At 37.9% G+C, this 19,879-nt stretch overlaps 1 protein-coding gene across 6 annotated transcripts in view; it reads right to left on the reverse strand.

Annotated features, from left to right (window-relative positions):
* FNIP1 (folliculin interacting protein 1) overlaps positions 1-19,879 on the reverse strand; it is a 133,882-nt gene that overhangs the window by 101,031 nt on the left and 12,972 nt on the right. For 5 of the 6 annotated variants that reach the window (XM_021940199.2, XM_021940200.1, XM_021940201.1 and 2 more), the window contains exon 2: positions 2,079-2,205. In XM_021940199.2, the coding sequence (XP_021795891.1) occupies positions 2,079-2,205 (127 nt within the window). Of the gene's footprint in view, positions 1-2,078; positions 2,206-13,860; positions 14,670-19,879 lie in introns of those variants that run through there. The other variant, XM_021940198.1, reaches the window with a different exon arrangement.

Here is a 19,879-nt window from a genome sequence, read left to right on the forward strand (position 1 = left end):
GAATGGTCAAAATAGTATTTGTAGTCCTTATTCTCTCTTGTAAATTGTTTTAAACTAAGGAAAGTTTTTTAAAACTAAGAAAGAACAACATGAGAAGTAACTTCAACATTTACCATAGCAAAATAGAATATTGTACAAATACAGCAAAGCTGAATAATTTACTTTCATCCAGCAAACTGCTAATGCTTAAACATAACGTCATTATTATGTATGAACCCAAATTATAATGTAGAAAGTTTAAAAAAATTTACAACACAATGTCCTTCTTTCCATATATAGGAACCCAGGACAATGAGTATTTCAATATGTACAGTAGTGTTCAAAAGGAAGACATAAAATCTTCAGGAAGTATTTACAGGATTTTGAAAATAAACTTCCTAACAGTAATTACAACTGATCAAAATATGTCCTAAGTACTTACCACATGTAAGGCAGTGTGCAGTGTAGGAAATAAAGGTGAGTAACAGGACAATTTTTTATTTTAAGATTTTTTTTTCCCAGTCTAGTAACAAATACACATACAAATACAGCTATTATATAGAAGGCTATGAATGTGAGTAATGAACTATGAGAATTCTGATGGAGGAGAAAATAAATTTACCTAGAGAAAATCAGAAAGGATTCATAAAGTTGTCATAAAATAAACCCTGAAGGAGGATAAATTTTCAACTAAGGGAGATAGTATACAGGATAAAGGCATAATAAAAGAAATGAGACCGGAAGTAGTCAACAATGTTTGATTTCTAGACACTGATAAATTTCTAGAAAACTTTGATAATAAAAAGAAGAGTAGACTTATAGGCAAATTTCAGAAAGTTGAGTAATAACTGGATAGTTTGAGAAGAGAGTCAATATATTACTACTGAGACACCAAGAGACAGAGAAGACCAAGGAGAGACCAACAGATAGAGAGAGCCTGAGAAGAGACACTCTAGAGAGCCTGAGTGATAGAGAGACAAAGGGAAAATGAGAGACACTAACAGACACCAAGAAAGATGACTGAGAGGGACAAAGAGGCCAGGGATGGGAAAAGAGAGAGGACACTGTTATGGACTGAATGCTTGTGTCTCCTCAAAATTCATATGGCGTCCTAACCCAACATATGATATTAGGGAGGTGGGAACTTTAGGAGGTGATTAGGTCATAAGAATGAAGTCCTCATGAATGGGGTTGGTGCCCTTATAAAAAGGACTGTGAAGAGTTCTCTTGCCTTCTTTCCACCATGTAAGGGTAGAGTGAGAAGTCAGCAGTCTGCAACCCAGAAGAGAGGCCTCACAAAAAACCCAAATACGCTAGGAGAAACAAAAGTTTCTTGTTTAAGGCACCCAGTCTACAGTACTTTGTTATAGTAGCCTGAACTAGACAAACACAAACCTGAAGGAAAAAGTAAAAAATATTTTGTTAGTGTTGAGTAAAGAGGCTTTGTGAATGTTTCCAAGCAAAGAGAAAAGCTGAGAGGGAAGAAGGAATACATCAGCAGGAGAGAAATTAATGAGACTAATGAAGCATCATCCCAGAAAAGGTATGCAAGGAGAGTTCAAAAAACAGCATGAGTCAATTCTTACAGGGCTGTTTAACATAAAAAAGAAAAAGCTGCACAAACACACAATGAATAGCATTAATCAAAATTAAGAGTAAAGGAGAGGTCGTATGTTGAAATTCAATAGGATACTATGAAATACAAAAAAAAAAAAAAAAAAAAAAAACTTCAATAAATGCTTGCCAAAAAAGTAATCAAAAATAATCGAGATAATTTAAAAAAAAAAAATCAGCCTCAGCCAAGTTCTGCTGAGCTGTTGTTAGCAATCTAAATACAAATAAGACATGCTTATCGCATTTGTAGTTAGCCTTGGATTTCAACTGTCTGCTTGACCATCTCCAATTCTGTGACTCTTAAGCATCAAACCACTCCTCAGCTATTCAAACTAAAATGTTAGATTCACCAAACATTTCCTTCTCCCTCAGCCCCAACATCCAGTTATTTTCTTCTGTCTCAGTCCCAATCATCCAGTTTGATAATACTGGAATTATCAAAATATTCAACATTAAAAGTCAACCAAATCAATAATGATGCTCACCGATACTGATATGTCCTCATTTTTTCTCTTAACACTGGAGTCAAACAAAACATTTCTCCCTCGTCTTTCACAGTCTTGATATACAATCAGTCGAATCTGGCTTGGATCAAACTCTGGTAAAGGCCAACTTGAAAGAAAAGTAAAGATCCATTAGAGTTACATTAATAAATATTCCATATACATTCTTAGAAATAAACCTATATAATAAAAGCCCAAAATTATCTTATTGTTAAATAATATATAGATCTTTATATAAAATATCACCAGTTCATGGCTGAAAACTTTAAAGTAAAAATAAAGACAAAACAAAATTATTTTTATTTAAAAATAATAGTAGTAACTATCATTTAGTATATATATAGTTATCCCATATCATTTTTAAAAGCATTAACTTAATAAATATACATAAGTATATTTAACATAATGAAAATAAGTACTGATTTCATGTGATGGACCAAGATGACATAATAAGGTTAACCCATATTTTTAAGTAGTTTTGTTACTATTTCTCCAATATGGAAATGTGAAAAATGAAATGGCTTTCATTTAAATAATAGCAAAGGACTCACAAGACAAAAAACAAACAAACAAAAAAGTAGAAAGCAATCAAGTATAGTGAAAATTCTCATATGCTGTTGGTATGAATATAAACTGGCACAACTCCTGGGTGCAGTGGCTCACACCTGTAATCCCAGGACTTTGGGAGTCCAAGGTAGGAGGATCACTTGAGCCCAGGAGTTCAAGACTAACCTGGACAACATAGTGAGACCCCATCTCTACAAAAAGTTAAAAAAATTAGCCGGGCATGGCAGCATGCATCTGTAGTCCTAGCTACTTAAGAGGTTGCAGTGGGAGGATCGCTTGAGCCTGGAAGGTCGGGGCTACAGCAAGCTGTGATCATGCCACTGTACTCCACCCTGGGTGACAGAATGAGACCCTGTCTCAAAAAATAAAAATAAAAATAAATAAATTGGTACAATCTCTTTAGAAAAGTTTTTGAAAAAGTCTATATATATATATAAAAATGTTTTTTTGTGTGTGTATATATATCTGCATGTGTGTGTATACTTTATTATACACGTGTGTGTATACATATATACACACAAACGAATCCCAGTAAAAATGAAGTTGATACTAGCAATTCCACTCCAGAAAAATTTATCACAATGAATGAATTTCAGCTATAGGCAAAAATGGATAGACCACAAGCAAAAGAAGTCAGATGACGACTCACACACACACACAGATAGCTACTGTATTTTTCCACTTATATATATAGAGGTTAAAAACGGGCAATGTTTGTCTAGGGGTGCATACTTAGTTTTTAAAATATAAAGAAAACAAAGTAAGTAACGACCTCCAGAGTTTGGAGAGTAATTACTTCTAGGAGTAAGGTGGAGGGAAAAGTGTAACCAGAAAAGGGACATAACAAGTGAACTGGGGCAATGACAACGTTCTCTTTTGACCAGATAGTGCTGACATGGATCTTTACAGTATGTATTTAAACAGTACATCACATTTGTTTTATGTACTTTTATATATCCATTACATTCCACAATTTAAAAGATTAATGGGGTGGATGAGGTAGGGAAGAAGGGAAAGAGAAAACAAACCAAATGACAAATATCCGGTGAACTGAACACAATACAAATCACAGGACAGCTGCTAAGAAATGGGAGAACTGACATGCCAGGAGCTGTTTCTTATTAGTTACAACAGGATATTCATTTTTCATAATTTCAACTTTCATACTCAGGAGTTACATCCATATATCTCATGATGCTGAGGTTTGGGGTACAATTGATGCTGTCACCCAGAGAGTGAGCACAGAACCCAACCATTACGTTTTTCAACTCTTGCCCTTCTCCCTCCTGCCTTGCTCTACTAGTCCTCAGTATCTATTGTTGCCATCCTTATGTCCACGAGTATCCACTGTTTAGCTCCCACTTATAACTGAGAACATGTGCTATTTGATTTTCTGTTCCTGCATTAATTGACTCAGGATAACGGCCTCCAGCTGCCTCCGTGTTGCTGCAAAGGACAGGATTTCATTCTTTTTTATGGCTGTGTAGCATTCCATAGTACATATGTACCACATTTTCTCTTTTTTTTTGTCAATTGTTGAGTCAAGTTACTTAATAAAATATTATTTAGTCAATTATTGTAGTAGGAAGAAAGAGTAAAACCAAAAAATATGAAAAAAGTTTAAGACAATGAAATGGGTCACTATATTCTCTTGCATTTATAACTATTCAGATGAATTACGAAGGAACAAAATATCATTTAGTCAATTTTTGAGAAAAATACCTGATTTTATGTTCTAAGGCATTTTGTAAAATAAGAAAATGATTATGCTAACTAGATATAAGCCTTGAAAATGAATACAGACATTTACTGATTAAGATATAGACTAGTTAGACCAGTTATCTAATTAACTTAGAACAAACAATAAGTTAGGACAGTAAATAGTAAAATTTCACAAGGGTCTCTGTATGAGTGAAACTGCTCCTTTAGGGTTTATCTATTTAACAGGGGAACTAAAATATGAATCAGTTTTTTGTCTTTTATATTTAATTTTTTTTATACTTTATGTTCTAGGGTACATGAGCACAATGTGCAGGTTTGTTACATATGTATACATGTGCCGTGTTGGTGTGCTGCATCCATTAACTCGTCATTTACATTAGGTATGTCTCCTAATGCTATCCCTCTCCCCTCCCCCCACCCCACAACAGGCCCTGGTGTGTGATGTTCCCCTTCCTGAGTCCAAGTGCTCTCGTTGTTCAATTCCCACCTATGAGTGACAACATGCGGTGTTTGGTTTTCTGTCCTTGTGATAGTTTGCTGAGAATGATGGTTTCCAGCTGCATCCACGTCCCTACAAAGGACATGAACTCATCCTTTTTTATGGCTGCATAGTATTCCATGGTGTATATGTGCCATATTTTCTTAATCCAGTCTATGATTGATGGACATTTGGGTTGGTTCCAAGTCTTTGCTATTGTGAATAGTGCCACAATAAAGACACATGCACACGTATGTTTATTGTGGCACTGATTTATACTCCTTTGGGTATACACCCAGTAATGGGATCACCGGGTCAAATGGTATTTCTAGTTCTAGATCCTTGAGGAATTGCCACAGTCTTCCACAATGGTTGAACTAGTTTACAGTCCCACCAACAGTGTAAAAGTGTTCCTATTTCTCCACATTCTCTCCAGCACCTGTTGTTTCCTGACTTTTTAATGATCCCCATTCTAACTCCCATGAGATGGTATCTCATTGTGGTTTTGATTTGCATTTCTCTGATGGTGAGTGATGATGAGCATTTTTTCATGTGTCTGTCGGCTGCATAAATGTCTTCTTTTGAGAAGCGTCTGTTCATATCCTTTGCCCACTTTTTGATGGGGTTCATTTTTTCTTGTAAATTTGTTTGAGTTCTTTGTAGTTCTGGATCCTAGCCCTTTGTCAGATGAGCAGATTGCAAAAATTTCTCCCATTCTGTAGGCTGCCTGTTCACTCTGATGGTAGTTTCTTTTGCTGTGCAGAAGCTCTCTAGTTTAATTAGATCCCATCTGTCAATTGTGGCTTTTGTTGCCATTGCTTTTGGTGTTTTAGGCATGAAGTCCTTGCCCATGCCTATGTCCTGAATGGTATTGCCTAGCTTTTCTTCTAGGGTTTTTATGGTTTTGGGTCTAACATTTAAGTCTCTAATCCATCTTGAATTAGTTTTTGTATAAGGTGTAAGGAAGAGATCCAGTTTCAGCTTTGTACTTAAGGGTAGACAGTTTTCCCAGCACCATTTATTAAATAGGAAATCCTTTCCCCATTTCTTGTTTTTGTCAGATGTGTCAAAGATCAGATGGTTGCAGATGTGTGGTATTATTTCTGAGGGCTCTGTTCTGTTTCATTGGTGTATATCTCTGTTTTGGTACCAGTGTTATGCTGTTTTGGTTAATGTAGCCTTGTAGTATAGTTTGAAGTCAGGTAGCGTGATGCCTCCAGCTTTGCTCTTTTGGCTTAGGATTGTCTTGGCAATCAGGGCTCTTTTTTGGTTCCATATGAACTTTAGTTTTTTCCAATTCTGTGAAGAAAGTCATTGGTAGCTTAATGGGGATGGCGCTGAATCTATAAATTACCTTGGGCAATATGGCCATTTTCACTATATTGATTCTTCCTATCCATGAGCATGGAATGTTCTTCCATTTGTGCGTGTCCTCTTTTATTTCATTGAGCAGCGGTTTGTAGTTCTCCTTGAAGAGGTCCTTCACATCCCTTGTAAGTTGGATTCCTAGGTATTTTATTCTCTTTGAAGCAATTGTGCATAGTATTCCATAGTACATATGTACCACATTTTCTTTATCCAATCCACCACTGATGGGACCCTAGGTTGATTCCATGCCTTTGCTATTGTGAACAATGCTGCAACGAACATACAAGTGCATGTGTCTTTTTGGTAAACTTGTTTTCTTTTACATACTCAGTAATGAGATCGTGGAGTCAAATGGTAGTTCTCTTTCAAAGTTGCTTGACAAATCTTCAAACCTCTTTCCACAGTGGCTAAACTACTTTACATTCCCATCAATGGTGTATAAGCATTCCCTTTGCCCCACAGCCTCACCAGCACCTGTTATTTTTTGACTTTTTAATAACAGCCAATCTGACTGGTGTGAGATGGTATCTCATTGTGGTTTTGATTTGTCTTTCTCTGATGATTAGTGATGATGAGCATTTTTTCATGTTTTTTTGGCAGCTTGGATGTCTTCTTTTGAGAAGTGTCTGTTCATAGCTTTGCTCACTTTTTATAGGGGTTGTTTTTGCTTGTTAAATTGTTTAAATTCCTTATAGATTGTGTATATTAGACTTTTGTCAGAGGTACAGTTTGTGAATATTTTTGGCCATTGTGTGGGTTGTCCACCAGGCACAATTCTTCACTTCCTTAAGAGAGCCTTAACCCTAATTCTGTCAACGTATGTGAAACTATGTATAACTGGCAACATAAAACATCTTCATCCCAAATTCTTGACAGAAAATATAATTTTAGTTTTCTTCTGTCTAATCAGCAAATGTCTGTGTGGTAGTAAATGATAAAGACCTACCTAGACATCCAGGCTAAAGCAGAGACTCCTCCTTAAACCACAATGACTTGCATCACACTCAACTGTTTCTACTAAATTGTGCTTTCAACTATGCAAAGAAACTGTAAAGGAACAGACTGACAAAGGATGAAAATAGGGAAAGGGGTCTCATGGAAACCAATGAAAAAGAATATTTTAGAAAAGAAAAAGAAATACCATGGCATGAACAGGTTTACATGTATGTTGATGACAGAATCTGAGGTCAAGGAGAAACACAACGCCTCTGAGGAAGTAGAGAACAGGATATAGAGCACAAGTGAAAGGATTAGCTCAAAGAAAATAACTCTCACACTAGGATGGAAAGAAGGGAGATAAAGATGTACATGGGTGCACAAAGATTTGTAGATATGAAGGTAAGGTGCGGAGGGAATCCATAGCTAAGAGATCCATTTTCCTTGTCAAGCAGGTGAACGGAAGTAAGGGAAAGGTGGTAAGACGTGGGGATAGTACAGAGTAAAAAAGATAATAGCGGTTGTTGGGAAATAAAATACAGTCATACGTTCTGGTCAACAACAAACCATATATATGATGGTGGTCTCATAAGATTATAATGCAGTTCAAAAACTCCCATTGCCTAGTAACACTGTAGCTGTCATCACATGGTAGCACAAAATATTGTTTTGTGGTGATGCTCATGTAAACAAACCTATTGCACTGCCAGTCATATGAAGGTATTATAGATACAATTATGTAAATACACAATACTTGATAACAAAAGACTACGTTGGCTGGGTGCAGTGGCTCACGCCTGTAACCCCAGCACTTTGGGAGGCCGAGGCGGGCAGATTATAAAGTCAGGAGATTGAGACCATCCTGGCTGACATGGTGAAATCCCGTCTCTACTAAAAGTACAAAAAGAAAAAAAATTAGCCAGGCATGGTGGCATGCACCTGTAGTCCCAGCTACTCGGGAGGCTGAGGCAGGAGAATCGCTTGAACCCAGGAAGCAGAGGTTGCAGTGAGCCAAGACTGTGCCACTGCACTCCAGCCTGGGCAACAGACTGAAAAAAAAAAAAGACTATGTTACTGGTTTATGAATTTACTACACTTTTTGTCATTATTTTAAAGTGTACTCCTACTTACAAAAAAATTAACTGTGAAACAGCCTCAGGCAGATCCTCCAGGAGGTATTCCAGAAAAGGGCATTATTAGCATAAGAGCTGACAGCTCCATGTGTGTTACTGCCGCTAAAGACCTTACAGTGGGACAAGATGTGGAGATGGAAGATAGTGATACTGATAATCCTGACTCTATGTAGGCCTAGATTAATGGTGTGTTTGTGTCTCAGTTATTAACAAAAAGCTTAAAAATTTTTAACTGAAAAAAGCTTATAGAGTAAGGACATAAAGAAAGAAAATATGTTTGTACAGCTGTACAATGTGTTTGTGTCTTAAGCAAAGTGTTACTACACAACAGTTCAAAAGATTTTAAAATTATGAAGTTTATAAGTAAAAAGGTTACAATAAGCTAAGGTTAATTTTATTATTGAAGAAAAACATTTTTTAATAAATTTAATGTAGCCTAAGTATACAGTGCTTATTTATAAAATCTACAGTAGTGTACAACAATGTCCTAGGTTTTTCACAGTCACTGACTACTCACTCACTGATTCACCCAGTAACTTCCAGTCTCACAAGATCCATTCACGTTAAGTGCCCTAAATAGGTGTACCACTTTTTATCTTTTTTTTTTTTTTTGGAGATGCAGTCTCAGTCTGTCGCCCAGGCTGGAGTGCAGTGGTGCAATTTCGGCTCACTACAACTTCCGCTTCCTGGGTTCAAGTGAATCTCCTGCCTCAGCCTCTCCAGTAGCCAGGTTTACAGGCGTGTGCCATCATGCCATCACGCCTGGCTAATTTTTATATTTTTAGTAGACATGTGGTTCCACCATGTTGGTCAGGCTGGTCTCAAACTCCTGACCTCAGGTGATCCGCCTGCCTCAACCTCCAAAAGTGCTGGGATTACAGGTGTGAGCCACTGTGCCCGACCGACTTTTTATCTTTTAAACCATATTTTTGCTGTACCTTTTCTATGTTTGGATATGTTTAGATACACAAATACTTACCATTTTGTTACAACTGTTTACAGTGTTCAGCACAGCAATACGCTGTACAAGTTTGTAGCCTAAGAGCAAAAGGCTATTACCATACAGCCTAGGTGTGTAGCCAACTATACCATCCATCTAGGTGTGTGTAAGTACACTCTGTGATGTTTGCACAACAACAAAATTGCTAAAAATGCATTCCTCAGAACAGAGCCCCATCATTCACTAGTGCATGAGTGTATGTTGAATACAAAACATAAGATTTCCAGGCAACGCTGTACATCTACATAATGTTGAAGACTACAACCTAGGACGATGTACTGGCTGCAAACTACAGTTAGGTGATTTTCTCCAGTAGGACCTCATGGGCTTGAATTTGGATCAGACCGTGCCAAGGTAAGGGTTTTGACAGGTATACGGAAGAAAAGAAAGGCTATGGAAATGGAGTAGAAGACTGACAAGAATACAGCTGAATTGATCTAAGATAGTTAGGGAACACAGTGATGGAACAAGGATAACAGAAGAAAATGGAGGCAGTAGGGTCAAAGAGATGAAAAAAACGCAAAGGAGAGTGCAAGACAGTACAAGGAATAGGAGGCTATAATTCACAGGGCAGGATCCTAGAATTTAAGATATTAGAGGTAGAATAGTTCATTTATTCATTAAATACAGATATGTAACTACTATGTGTCAAGCAGTGGTTAGGGCAAGACAAGAAAGAACCTGCTCTGGAAGAAAGATACAACAGTAGTTAAGCAAAGAAATAAATTAACATGATAATTTCAGGTAAGTCAATAAACTATGATAGAAGGTGGTAGTGAGAGAATGGTTTGTGTTGGGGGGAGGTATATTCTTTCTTTTTGGTTTTTGTTTTGTTTTGTTTTGTTTTGTTTTTGACACAGAGTCTCGTTCTGTCTCCCAGGCTGGGTGCAGTAGCATGATCTCGGCTTACTGCAACTTCTGCCTCCTGAGCTTGAGAGATTCTTCTGCCCCAGCCTCCCAATTAGCTGAAATTACAAGTATGTGCCACCACACCCAGTTAATTTTTATATTTTTAGTAGAGACAGGTTTTGCCATGTTGGTCAGGCTGGTCTCAAACTACTGGCCTCAAGTAATCTGCTGGGATTACAGGCAGCACGAGCTACCACACCTGGCCAGTATATTCATTTTTTAAAAGGTGCCTAATATGGACAAAATTTTCTGGAAAAAATAAAAAGCTGGGCTTCGTTAGATATGAGGTCTTCTAACAGACCTTATATAAGCAGTGATGCCATCTCATTTAGCCAAACTCCTTTGGTCTCCCAAACACCCAAAGAATAAAATCCAAGTTCCTTTTCTTAGATGTAAAGCTCTTCATGGGCTGGCCCAGATCTGCTTTTCCGGACTCCTTTCATGTTACCCATAATTATCATCATACTGATCTTCTCAAAGGTGCCAAGATATATCAAGTCCATGCCTTTGTACAAGCCATGTCTTCTACCTGAAATATTCTCACTCTCTCTGGCAAACTCTTATTTATTCTTAAAGATCTAGCTCTAAATGTCACTTCCTCTATAAAGTTCTTATTCATTCCTCTAAGCAGAGTTAGCCACTGACTTTTGGGATTACACTTTACCTTAGATTATAAATCTAATAGTATCTTCATCAGATTGTCCTGTAATTTATCTGTTCACATGCCTGTTTCTTCCACTAGAAAAAAAAGCTCCCTGAGGGAAGATCTTATTCATCTTTGAATTTCCAGTCCCAAGCTTCGTAAATGAGTAAAACTACATATCCCCAAGTAAATGTAATATCATAGGCACTAAATATTTCAGGAGTGAATGGATTCCACAATCTGGAAAAAAAAAGAAAAAACAAACGTGCTTTCTTTAAAAAGTTAAAAGTCATGTCCATCAACTCATGAATAAACAAAATGTGGTATGTCAATACAATGAACTATCTGGCCATAAAAAGAATGCATACTACATGGATGAACCTTGAAAACATTAAATGAAGGGAAAAAAGCCAAACACAAAAAGGCTACGTATGATGATTCCATTTATATGACTTGTCCAGAATAGGCAAATCCATAATGACTGCAATGTGTATGGGGTTTCTTTCTGGGGAGATGAAATGTTCTAGAATTAGACAGTGGTGGTGGTCACCAAAAAACTTTGTAAATGTACCACAAACAAAAACAACAACAAAACAACCACCACCAAACGAATCTAAAACACTGAATCACGCACTTCAGAAGAGTAAATTTTATAGAATGTGAAGTATATCTCAGCAATAATAAAAAAAGCTTTATTACCAAACTTATTTGTGAATTTGTATTCTTTGCTAATTTAAAATAGGACTTTATGAAAAAGGTAAAATTATAAAGCTTCTATAAAGAAACACAGGTGATGGTGCCACCTTAGGTTAGACAAAGATTTCTTAAACCAGATACAAAAACTACTATGCATAAAATAAAAAATTGGTAAGTTGGACTTTACACAAATTTTAAACCTGAACATCAAAAAAAAGAGCTAAAAAAAAAAAAAAAAAAAGGCCAACCCAGGGATTGGAAGACAATATTTGCAATGCATATATCTGATAAAGCACTTATAAATAGTTAAGACAACTCCCACAAAGCAGTAAACAATAAACAATCCAATTTTAAAAGGGTACAGGTACAACTTGGGCATTTCACAAAAGGATATATATAAATGGATAATCAGTATGTGGAAATGATAATTAACAGTGTTAATCATCAGAGAAATGCAAATTAAAACATGGCCATGGCCAGGCACAGTGGCTCACACCTGTAATCCCGGCACTTTGGGAGGCCAAGGCAGGTAGGTCACCTGAGGTTGGGAGTTCGAGACCAGTCTGACCAACATGGAGAAACCCCATCTCTACTAAAAAAATACATAAAATTAGCCAGGTGTGGTGGTGCATGCCTGTAATCCAAGCTACTTGGGAGGGTGAGGCAGCAGAATCTCTTGAACCTGGGAGGTGGAGGTTGTGGTGAGCCACAATTGCATCACTGCACTCCAGCCTGGGCAACAAGAGCGAAGCATCATTTCAAAACAAAACAAAGACAAAAACAAACAAACAAAAAAACATGGCCATAATCATCAGAATGGCTAAAATTGACACAACTAATAACACCAGTGGTTGGCAATAATACGAAGCCCTTGAGACTCCCATACATTGTTAGTAGGAGTGTAAAAGTGTACAACCATTTTTAGAGTATTTCTTGGCAGCTATGATTCAGCAGTTCCTCTCACACGAATTTAACCAATAAAAATGAAAATAAATGTTCACAAATACTTTCACAGAAACGTTCACCGCAGTTTTATTTAACCCCAAATGCCACAGAAAATGGATAAACAAACTATGATATATTTCTACACTGAAATACTACTCAGAAATACCAAGGACTGAATTACTGATCACACGGTAACAAAGATGAACTCAAAAACTACTGTTGCGTGAAAGAATCCAGACACAATGGGGCACATACTGATAATTCTATTCATATGTAGAAGAGGTAAAACTAATGGACAATGATAGAAATCAAAGCAATGATCAGGGGTGGGGAGTCAGGCGAATGGAGTAGAAATGTATACTAAGGAACTTTCCAGAGTGATCAAAATGTTCTTTATCTTTATTGCCATTGTGGTTAAATAGATGCATATATTTTTCAAAATAAATTATACATTTAAAATATGTGCATTTTATTACACGTAAATTATAGCTCAATTTTTAAAAGAGAAAGACTACTAAAAAAAGTAAAACTATATTAATCAAGTTACATTACATTATAGATATCTCATTAAAACAGAGATTTTTTTTTTTTTTTTGAGACAGAGTCTCACTCTGTCGCCAGGCTAGAGTGCAGTGGCGCAATCTCGGCTCACTGCAACCTCCACCTCCCAGATTCAAGCAATTCTCCTGCCTCAGCCTCCCGAGTAGCTGGGACTACAGGTGTGCGCCACCATGTCCAGCTAATTTTTGTATTTTTAGTAGAGACAGGGTTTCACCATGTTGGCCAGGATGGTCTCAATCTCTTGACCTCATGATGTGCCTGCCTTGGCCTCCCAAAGTGGTGGGATTACAGGCATGGGCCACCGCGTCCAGCCTAAAACAGACATATTAACCATTTACCACACTCACAGCATAATGCCAGGTACTGGGAATATTTCTCCTGTCACATTCTTTATGTATTCATTCACTGACTTAAAAGCGTTCATTCAGCATGTAAAGAAAAAGATGGCCATACCATGAAACGCTCAGTCTAATAGAAAAGATAGACAAATGATTTTATCAATGTGATACATGATATGACTGAGGCAAACTTACAATCTAGATAAGAGATGTGCATAGGCAGGTCAGGTAAGAGTTTACTGAAGAAAAACCATTAATTATATACAATAAATAATAAATAGTAACTAACACACCACATCTATTGTATGCCAGCTACTACTGTTCTAGGTGCATTACATCTTCTAATTCATTTAATTTTCACAACAGTAATTCATTTGATCTTTACAACAACTCTATGTGGCTGGTACTACAATTACCCCTACTTTACAGTTAAGAAAATTTAAGGCATAGAGAGATTAAACAACCTACCCAAAATAACACAGCTAGCTAGTAAATGTATCAAAGCTGGGTTTAGATTCCAGGCAGTCTTTCAGTCCATTATCTAAATCATTCTGTATGGCCTTGGCCTCTTGAGTAGGAAGTGATATTGCAAGTTTCAACTTCAAGTGATGGGCAGGGGAGAAGGGCATTCTCTTCTCTGGAAGAAGAAAATAGCATCTGCTGTAATTCTTAGTGACCCTAGCTCAGGAGTGTGCACTGAAGTAACAGGCACAGCTATAAGGGCGGGCTGGAGCATCAGATGAACAGACATAACCAGTTCAACACACACATACAGACTTCTTCATCCAGGCAATGAGTAAGCAAAAGTTTTAAACAATAGCTGACAAGATCACTCGTGCATTTTAGAAAATCAGACAGAAACCTGAAGAACTGATAAGACAGAGAGAATCCTGGAGAAAACAATGTTATACTCTGAACTAAGGAATAGCACTGAAAATAGAAAGTGATAGAGCTAGATCTTATTTAGAAGGCAGAGATAGGAACTGGAAGAGTATATGGGGAATAAAGGATGAAAATGGCTGACTCTCAGGTTTCAGATCTGATGACACGAGATACCATTAACCAAGATAAAGAATATCTTAGGAGGGGGAGTAAGTTGGGAAAAGGGTGTTGCCAGATTGAGTTCAAGGGGGCTGTGAGACAGCTGAAGAAAAGATGTGCAACAGATTGATGAAAAACCCTCTGGTGGCCGGGCACAGTGGCTCACGCCTGTAATCCCAGCACTCTGGGAGGCCAGGGTGGGTGGATCTCCTGAGATCAGGAGTGTGAGACCAGCCTGGGCAACATGGCAAAACCCCATCTCTACTAAAAATACAAAAATTAGCCAGGCATGATGGTGGGCACCTGTAATTCCGGCTACTTGGGAGGCTGGGGCAGGAGAACCACTTGAACCTGGGAGGCAGAGGTCATAGTGAGTCAAGATCGCACCACTGCACTCAAGCCCAAGTGACAGAGCAAGACTTTATCTCCAAAAGAAAAAGAAAAAGAAAAATGGTCTGGAGCTCAGGAGAATGGCCGGGAATAGAGTTTCGGGCACAGGAGTTACTGACACAATTGGTAGTGAAACCTTCAGGGAGAACATATTAATTGAAAATAGAAAAGAATGTGAAGAACTAACAAACTAGAATTTTAGGATACATCACTATTTTAAGAACAGAGAGAAGAAAAGCAGAGAAGCCAGGGAAGATTAGTAACGACAGACTACTAGAGAGGAAAAGAAAACTCATGGTAAAGCAAAGTTACAAAAGTTAAGGAAGATGGGCCAGGCACGGTGGCTCATGTCTGTAATCCCAGCACTTTGGGAGGCCGAGGTGGGTGGATCACCTGAGGTCAGGAGTTCGAGACCAGCCTGGTCAACATAGTGAACCCTCATCTCTACTAAAAATACAAAAATTAGTCGGGCATAGTGGCACATGTCTGTAGTCCTAGCTACTCGGCAGGCTGAAGCAAGAGAATCGCTTGAACCTGGGAGGCAGAGGTTGCAGTGAGCCGAGACTGCACCACTCTACTCCAGCTGGGCGACAGAGAGACTGTCTCAAAAAAAAAAAGGGTAAGGAAGATGAAAAGAAAGGAATCACGTACAATGCAAATGTTGCAGAAAAACCAAAATTTATGAAGAGTAAAAGTGTTCATGGAAGTTAGCAATTTGGTGTCTTTGGTACTCTTGCTGGAACAGTTTCAGTGGAGGCAGAGGGGAAGGAATAACCATATAACTATTGATTGAAGAGAAAGAGCTGAGAAAGGTAATATATAATATTCCATGTTAAAAAGGAACAGCAAGGAATAGTGTGACCATATAACCCACCATCTAAACTGCAGTTTTAAAACTAAAAAGGGATCCTAAACAGATAGAAATAAACTGAAATTATCTTGAATCACCAAGATGCATGGTCACTGAGTCAGGTAAAGAAGTGAGGTTACAAGAGCCCTTCTTTAAAAAAAGGAAAAAGGTGTATGTGTATGAAATACACAGGTGTATATATAGAGGGAAAAAGGCATATATTTCCTTTCTAACATTTCCAAGTTGAGGGGAAGGAATCAGAAAAAGAATTTAAAGGTAATCAGAGATAATATTTGGATTAAGATCCCACAGAAGTTAAGACACAGCATCCTGGGCAAGTGTACCCTAATGAACAGCAGAATACACTTAATGAGGTAGGGAAAATGATCCACAGGTGAAAATTACTGCAGGTAAGTATGCAAACTGGAGAGATGAAATCGAGCATTTATATCTGATCATTTCTTTTTTTTCTAAAAAGCAGGGGTCAAGCATATTTACAAGCATATGTCAGGTGGGTGGCCTGAATTGGGGTATAGGATTTGAGATATAAAAGTCCAACATAGTCATCAAAGAAAATAGGGAAAGGTGCTGGCCTAAGAAAAGCAAAAGTACTATCAAACCATATTTGAGGGCCCAGCTGAGTTGGAAGCCTTAAATCTGTGATAGGACTGATTTTCTGTACCACCACAGAAGATTCCAGGTGTGAAAGGGCCAAAAGTAGACAATGGATTTAACAGGAGATTTTCTGAGCAGCCACAACGAAAAGGAGCAAGGCGGTTAAGAGTGACAGTGAGAAAGAAAAGTCATGACTGACTAGCTGAGGAAATGTGGCCAGAATGGAGCTGATAGGAGAAAAGGAAAGTATAATGTGGAGACATGGGAACACTTTCACACTGTTGGTGGGACTGTAACCTAGTTCAACCACTGTGGAAGACAGTGTGGCGATTCCTCAAGGATCTAAAACTACAAATACCATTTGACCCAGCCATCCCATTACCATATACTCCAAAGAAGTATAAATCATGCTGCTATAAAGACACATGCACATGTACGTTTATTGTGACACTATTCACAATAGCAAAGACTTGGAACCAACTCAAATGACCATCAATGATAGACTGGATTAAGAAAACGTGGCACATATACACCATGGAATACTATGCAGCAAAGGATGAATTCATGTCCTTTGTAGGGACATAGATGAAGCTGGAAACCATCATTCTCAGCAAACTATCATGAGGACAAAAAACCAAACACCGCATGTTCTCACTCATAGGTGGGAACTGAACAATGAGAACACTTGACACAGGAAGGGGAAAATCACACACCGGGGCCTGTTGTGGGGTGTGGGGAGTGGGGAGGGACAGCATTAGGAGACATACCTAATGTAAATGACGAGTTAACAGGTGCAACACACCAACATGGCACATGTATACATATGTAACAAACCTGCACCTTCTGCACATGTACCCTAGAACTTAAAGTATAATAATAATAATAAAAATCACATACAGTGGTCTCAATGAAGTTAAAGCACAAGTCTGAATATGAATATGAGAGATCAAAGGATATGAAGTTGTGGTCAGAATGGGAAGATCTCAGAAACAGAGGAGAGTCAGTTAGCTAAGAAGGCTCAAGGTACAGCCAAGAACATAAAAAGGTAGAGAATAAGAGAAGGAACTGGAAGGCCAGAATGTTAAGATGTGTGGGCTGCTCAAAATGATGGCACAAAGTGATCTAGAAAGAAGGACTATCAGCCAAGTGTCAAAGTTCTTGATGAATAATGGGCAACCATCTGGTGCATGTCAGCCATGGATGCCAATAACAAAATAGGACAAAGTGTGGTACAATGTCATAGGCCTCATAAAGAACAGGTTTTCATGAGAGGACACGAGTAGTCTCCAGGCAATAGTGACAGGGCCAAGTTACTAGGCCCAAAGTTGGGTAGTGTGTGGCAAAATAAACATTCCCTACTGGAAAGGCAAAAGGAAGAATTACGGCCTCTGGCCTCTGAAGGAAAAAAAAAAAAAAAAAAAAAAAAGGTGGACAAATTGGGAAGAAAGTGGGGACACAAGGAAGGAGTTCTAAATGATGCAAAGAAAAGGCAGCGTAGGCATTATTAGATAGAGGAGGGAAGGATGGAGTAAAACATGAAAGCTCACTTCAAAGAAGGGCTTATTGATTTTGGGTCATATCTGAATAGCATAGGAATGTCTAAAGCAGAGATGAAAATAATATAGCTTTATGTTTAAACAGAAATCTTGGTGAAGCTGTTTTAGTCTAGATCAGACATCCCTAGAGTCATAAACAAAAAATGAAAACAAAATGCTGGTCAAAATCATCTGGGAAGACGTGTACTTCTGCAGGGTATGTCCCTGAAATGGTGAAGGGTTACTAATAAAGCTCTGATTCCCTTTACCTTATAATAGAAAGAAGTTGTGACATGGAAATCTCTAGACACATGAAATTAACTAAATAAACTTATTACCAAAAAGGTGCCTGACAAATTAATTCCTTGAAACTAGAAGAGTATGATATTAAACAACAAACAATCACAACAGAGTCTCTTTTAATAGGCAAATAAGTTTAAATGTAACAGTCATTCTAAATTTATTCATTTCATCAAGTGAAAGAAGTGAAGGAGAAGCAAAACTGACCTACCTAAAGTTGCTGTTCTGGATAGTGCTGGCTGGTGCCCCTTCTTTTCACCTGTAGCCCTACTCTATCTTCACTGGTATTTGTTTATGTTCAGCACTCAAGTGTTTAGAATGATCTCTCATTTTACCAGAACCTAACTTTTCTGATACTGCCTTCCACTTCACGTTGCTTCTTTTTTTTATCAAAATTTAACTGAAGACAAATGTAAGCCAAATCACTAACAGTGTTAAGTATACCACCACCATTCACACAAATTTATATACTATAGAAAAACTTTCCTTAGTAATTACTATTAAGCAATTGTATTTAGCATATTTAAACGTTGGTAAGAAAACGATTGGGTGATGAACCACAAGCCATTTTAAGACTTAGATGTTTATTTATAGTGTGTCAACTTATCTGCTCTGCATGTTTTTTTATCTGACACCTTCAAAGAATGCTAATAGAAAATAAACATGCTGGAATAGACACTCTCCTTTACACATTGACACTGCACCTCAGAAGACCATGTGAACTCCGGTAACACACGTTACTAACAACTAAAATAGGACTAAGCCATGCATTCTCAACGCAGGCAAGATCACTTCCAAGAGGGCAAACTGGTTCTTGGTGGGGAAGGGAAGAGAAAAATACATAGATATTAAGTGAGATGTAGCCCTCAAAAAAGTCACAGTACATAGGCAAATACACAGCATATCCGTGGTGTTAAAATTTCATGGAGGGGGAATGATGCTTAACAAAAAAGGGTGTTAATCCCTATTAAATAAAAGGTGCTGGGATAACTGGCTAGCCTTATCTGGATCCTTAATTTTTAACCATATAAAAAAATTAACTCAAGATGGAAAAAAGATTTTTTATTATTATATTATTATTATACTTTAAGTTCTAGGGTACATGTGCATAACATGCAGGTTTGTTACATATGTATCCTTGTGCCATGTTGCTGTGCTGCACCCATCAACTCGTCAGCACCCATCAACTCGTCATTTACATCAGGTATAACTCCCAATGCAATCCCTCCCCCCTCCCCCTGATAGGCCCAGGTGTGTGATGTTCCCCTTCCCGAGTCCAAGTGGTCTCATTGTTCAGTTCCCACCTATGAGTGAGAACATGCGGTGTTTGGTTTTCTGTTCTTGCAATAGTTTGCTGAGAAGGATGGTTTCAGCTGCATCCATGTCCCTAGAAAGGACACAAACTCATCCTTTTTTATGACTGCATAGTATTCCATGGTGTATATGTGCCACATTTTCTTAATCCAGTCTGTCACTGATGGACATTTGGGTTGGTTCCAGGTCTTTGCTATTGTGAATAGTGTCACAGTAAACGTACATGTGCATGTGTCTTTAGAGCAGCATGATTTATAATCCTTTAGGTATATACCCAGTAATGGGATGGCTGGGTCATATGGTACTTCTAGTTCTAGATCCTTGAGGAATCGCCATACTGTTTTCCGTAATGGTTGAACTAGTTTACACTCCCACCAACAGTGTAAAAGTGTTCCTATTTCTCCACATCCTCTCCAGCACCTGTTGTTTCCTGACTTTTTAG

This window comes from Papio anubis, chromosome 5 (genome assembly GCF_008728515.1).
Source record: "Papio anubis isolate 15944 chromosome 5, Panubis1.0, whole genome shotgun sequence".
Classification (NCBI taxonomy): Eukaryota; Metazoa; Chordata; class Mammalia; order Primates; family Cercopithecidae; genus Papio; species Papio anubis.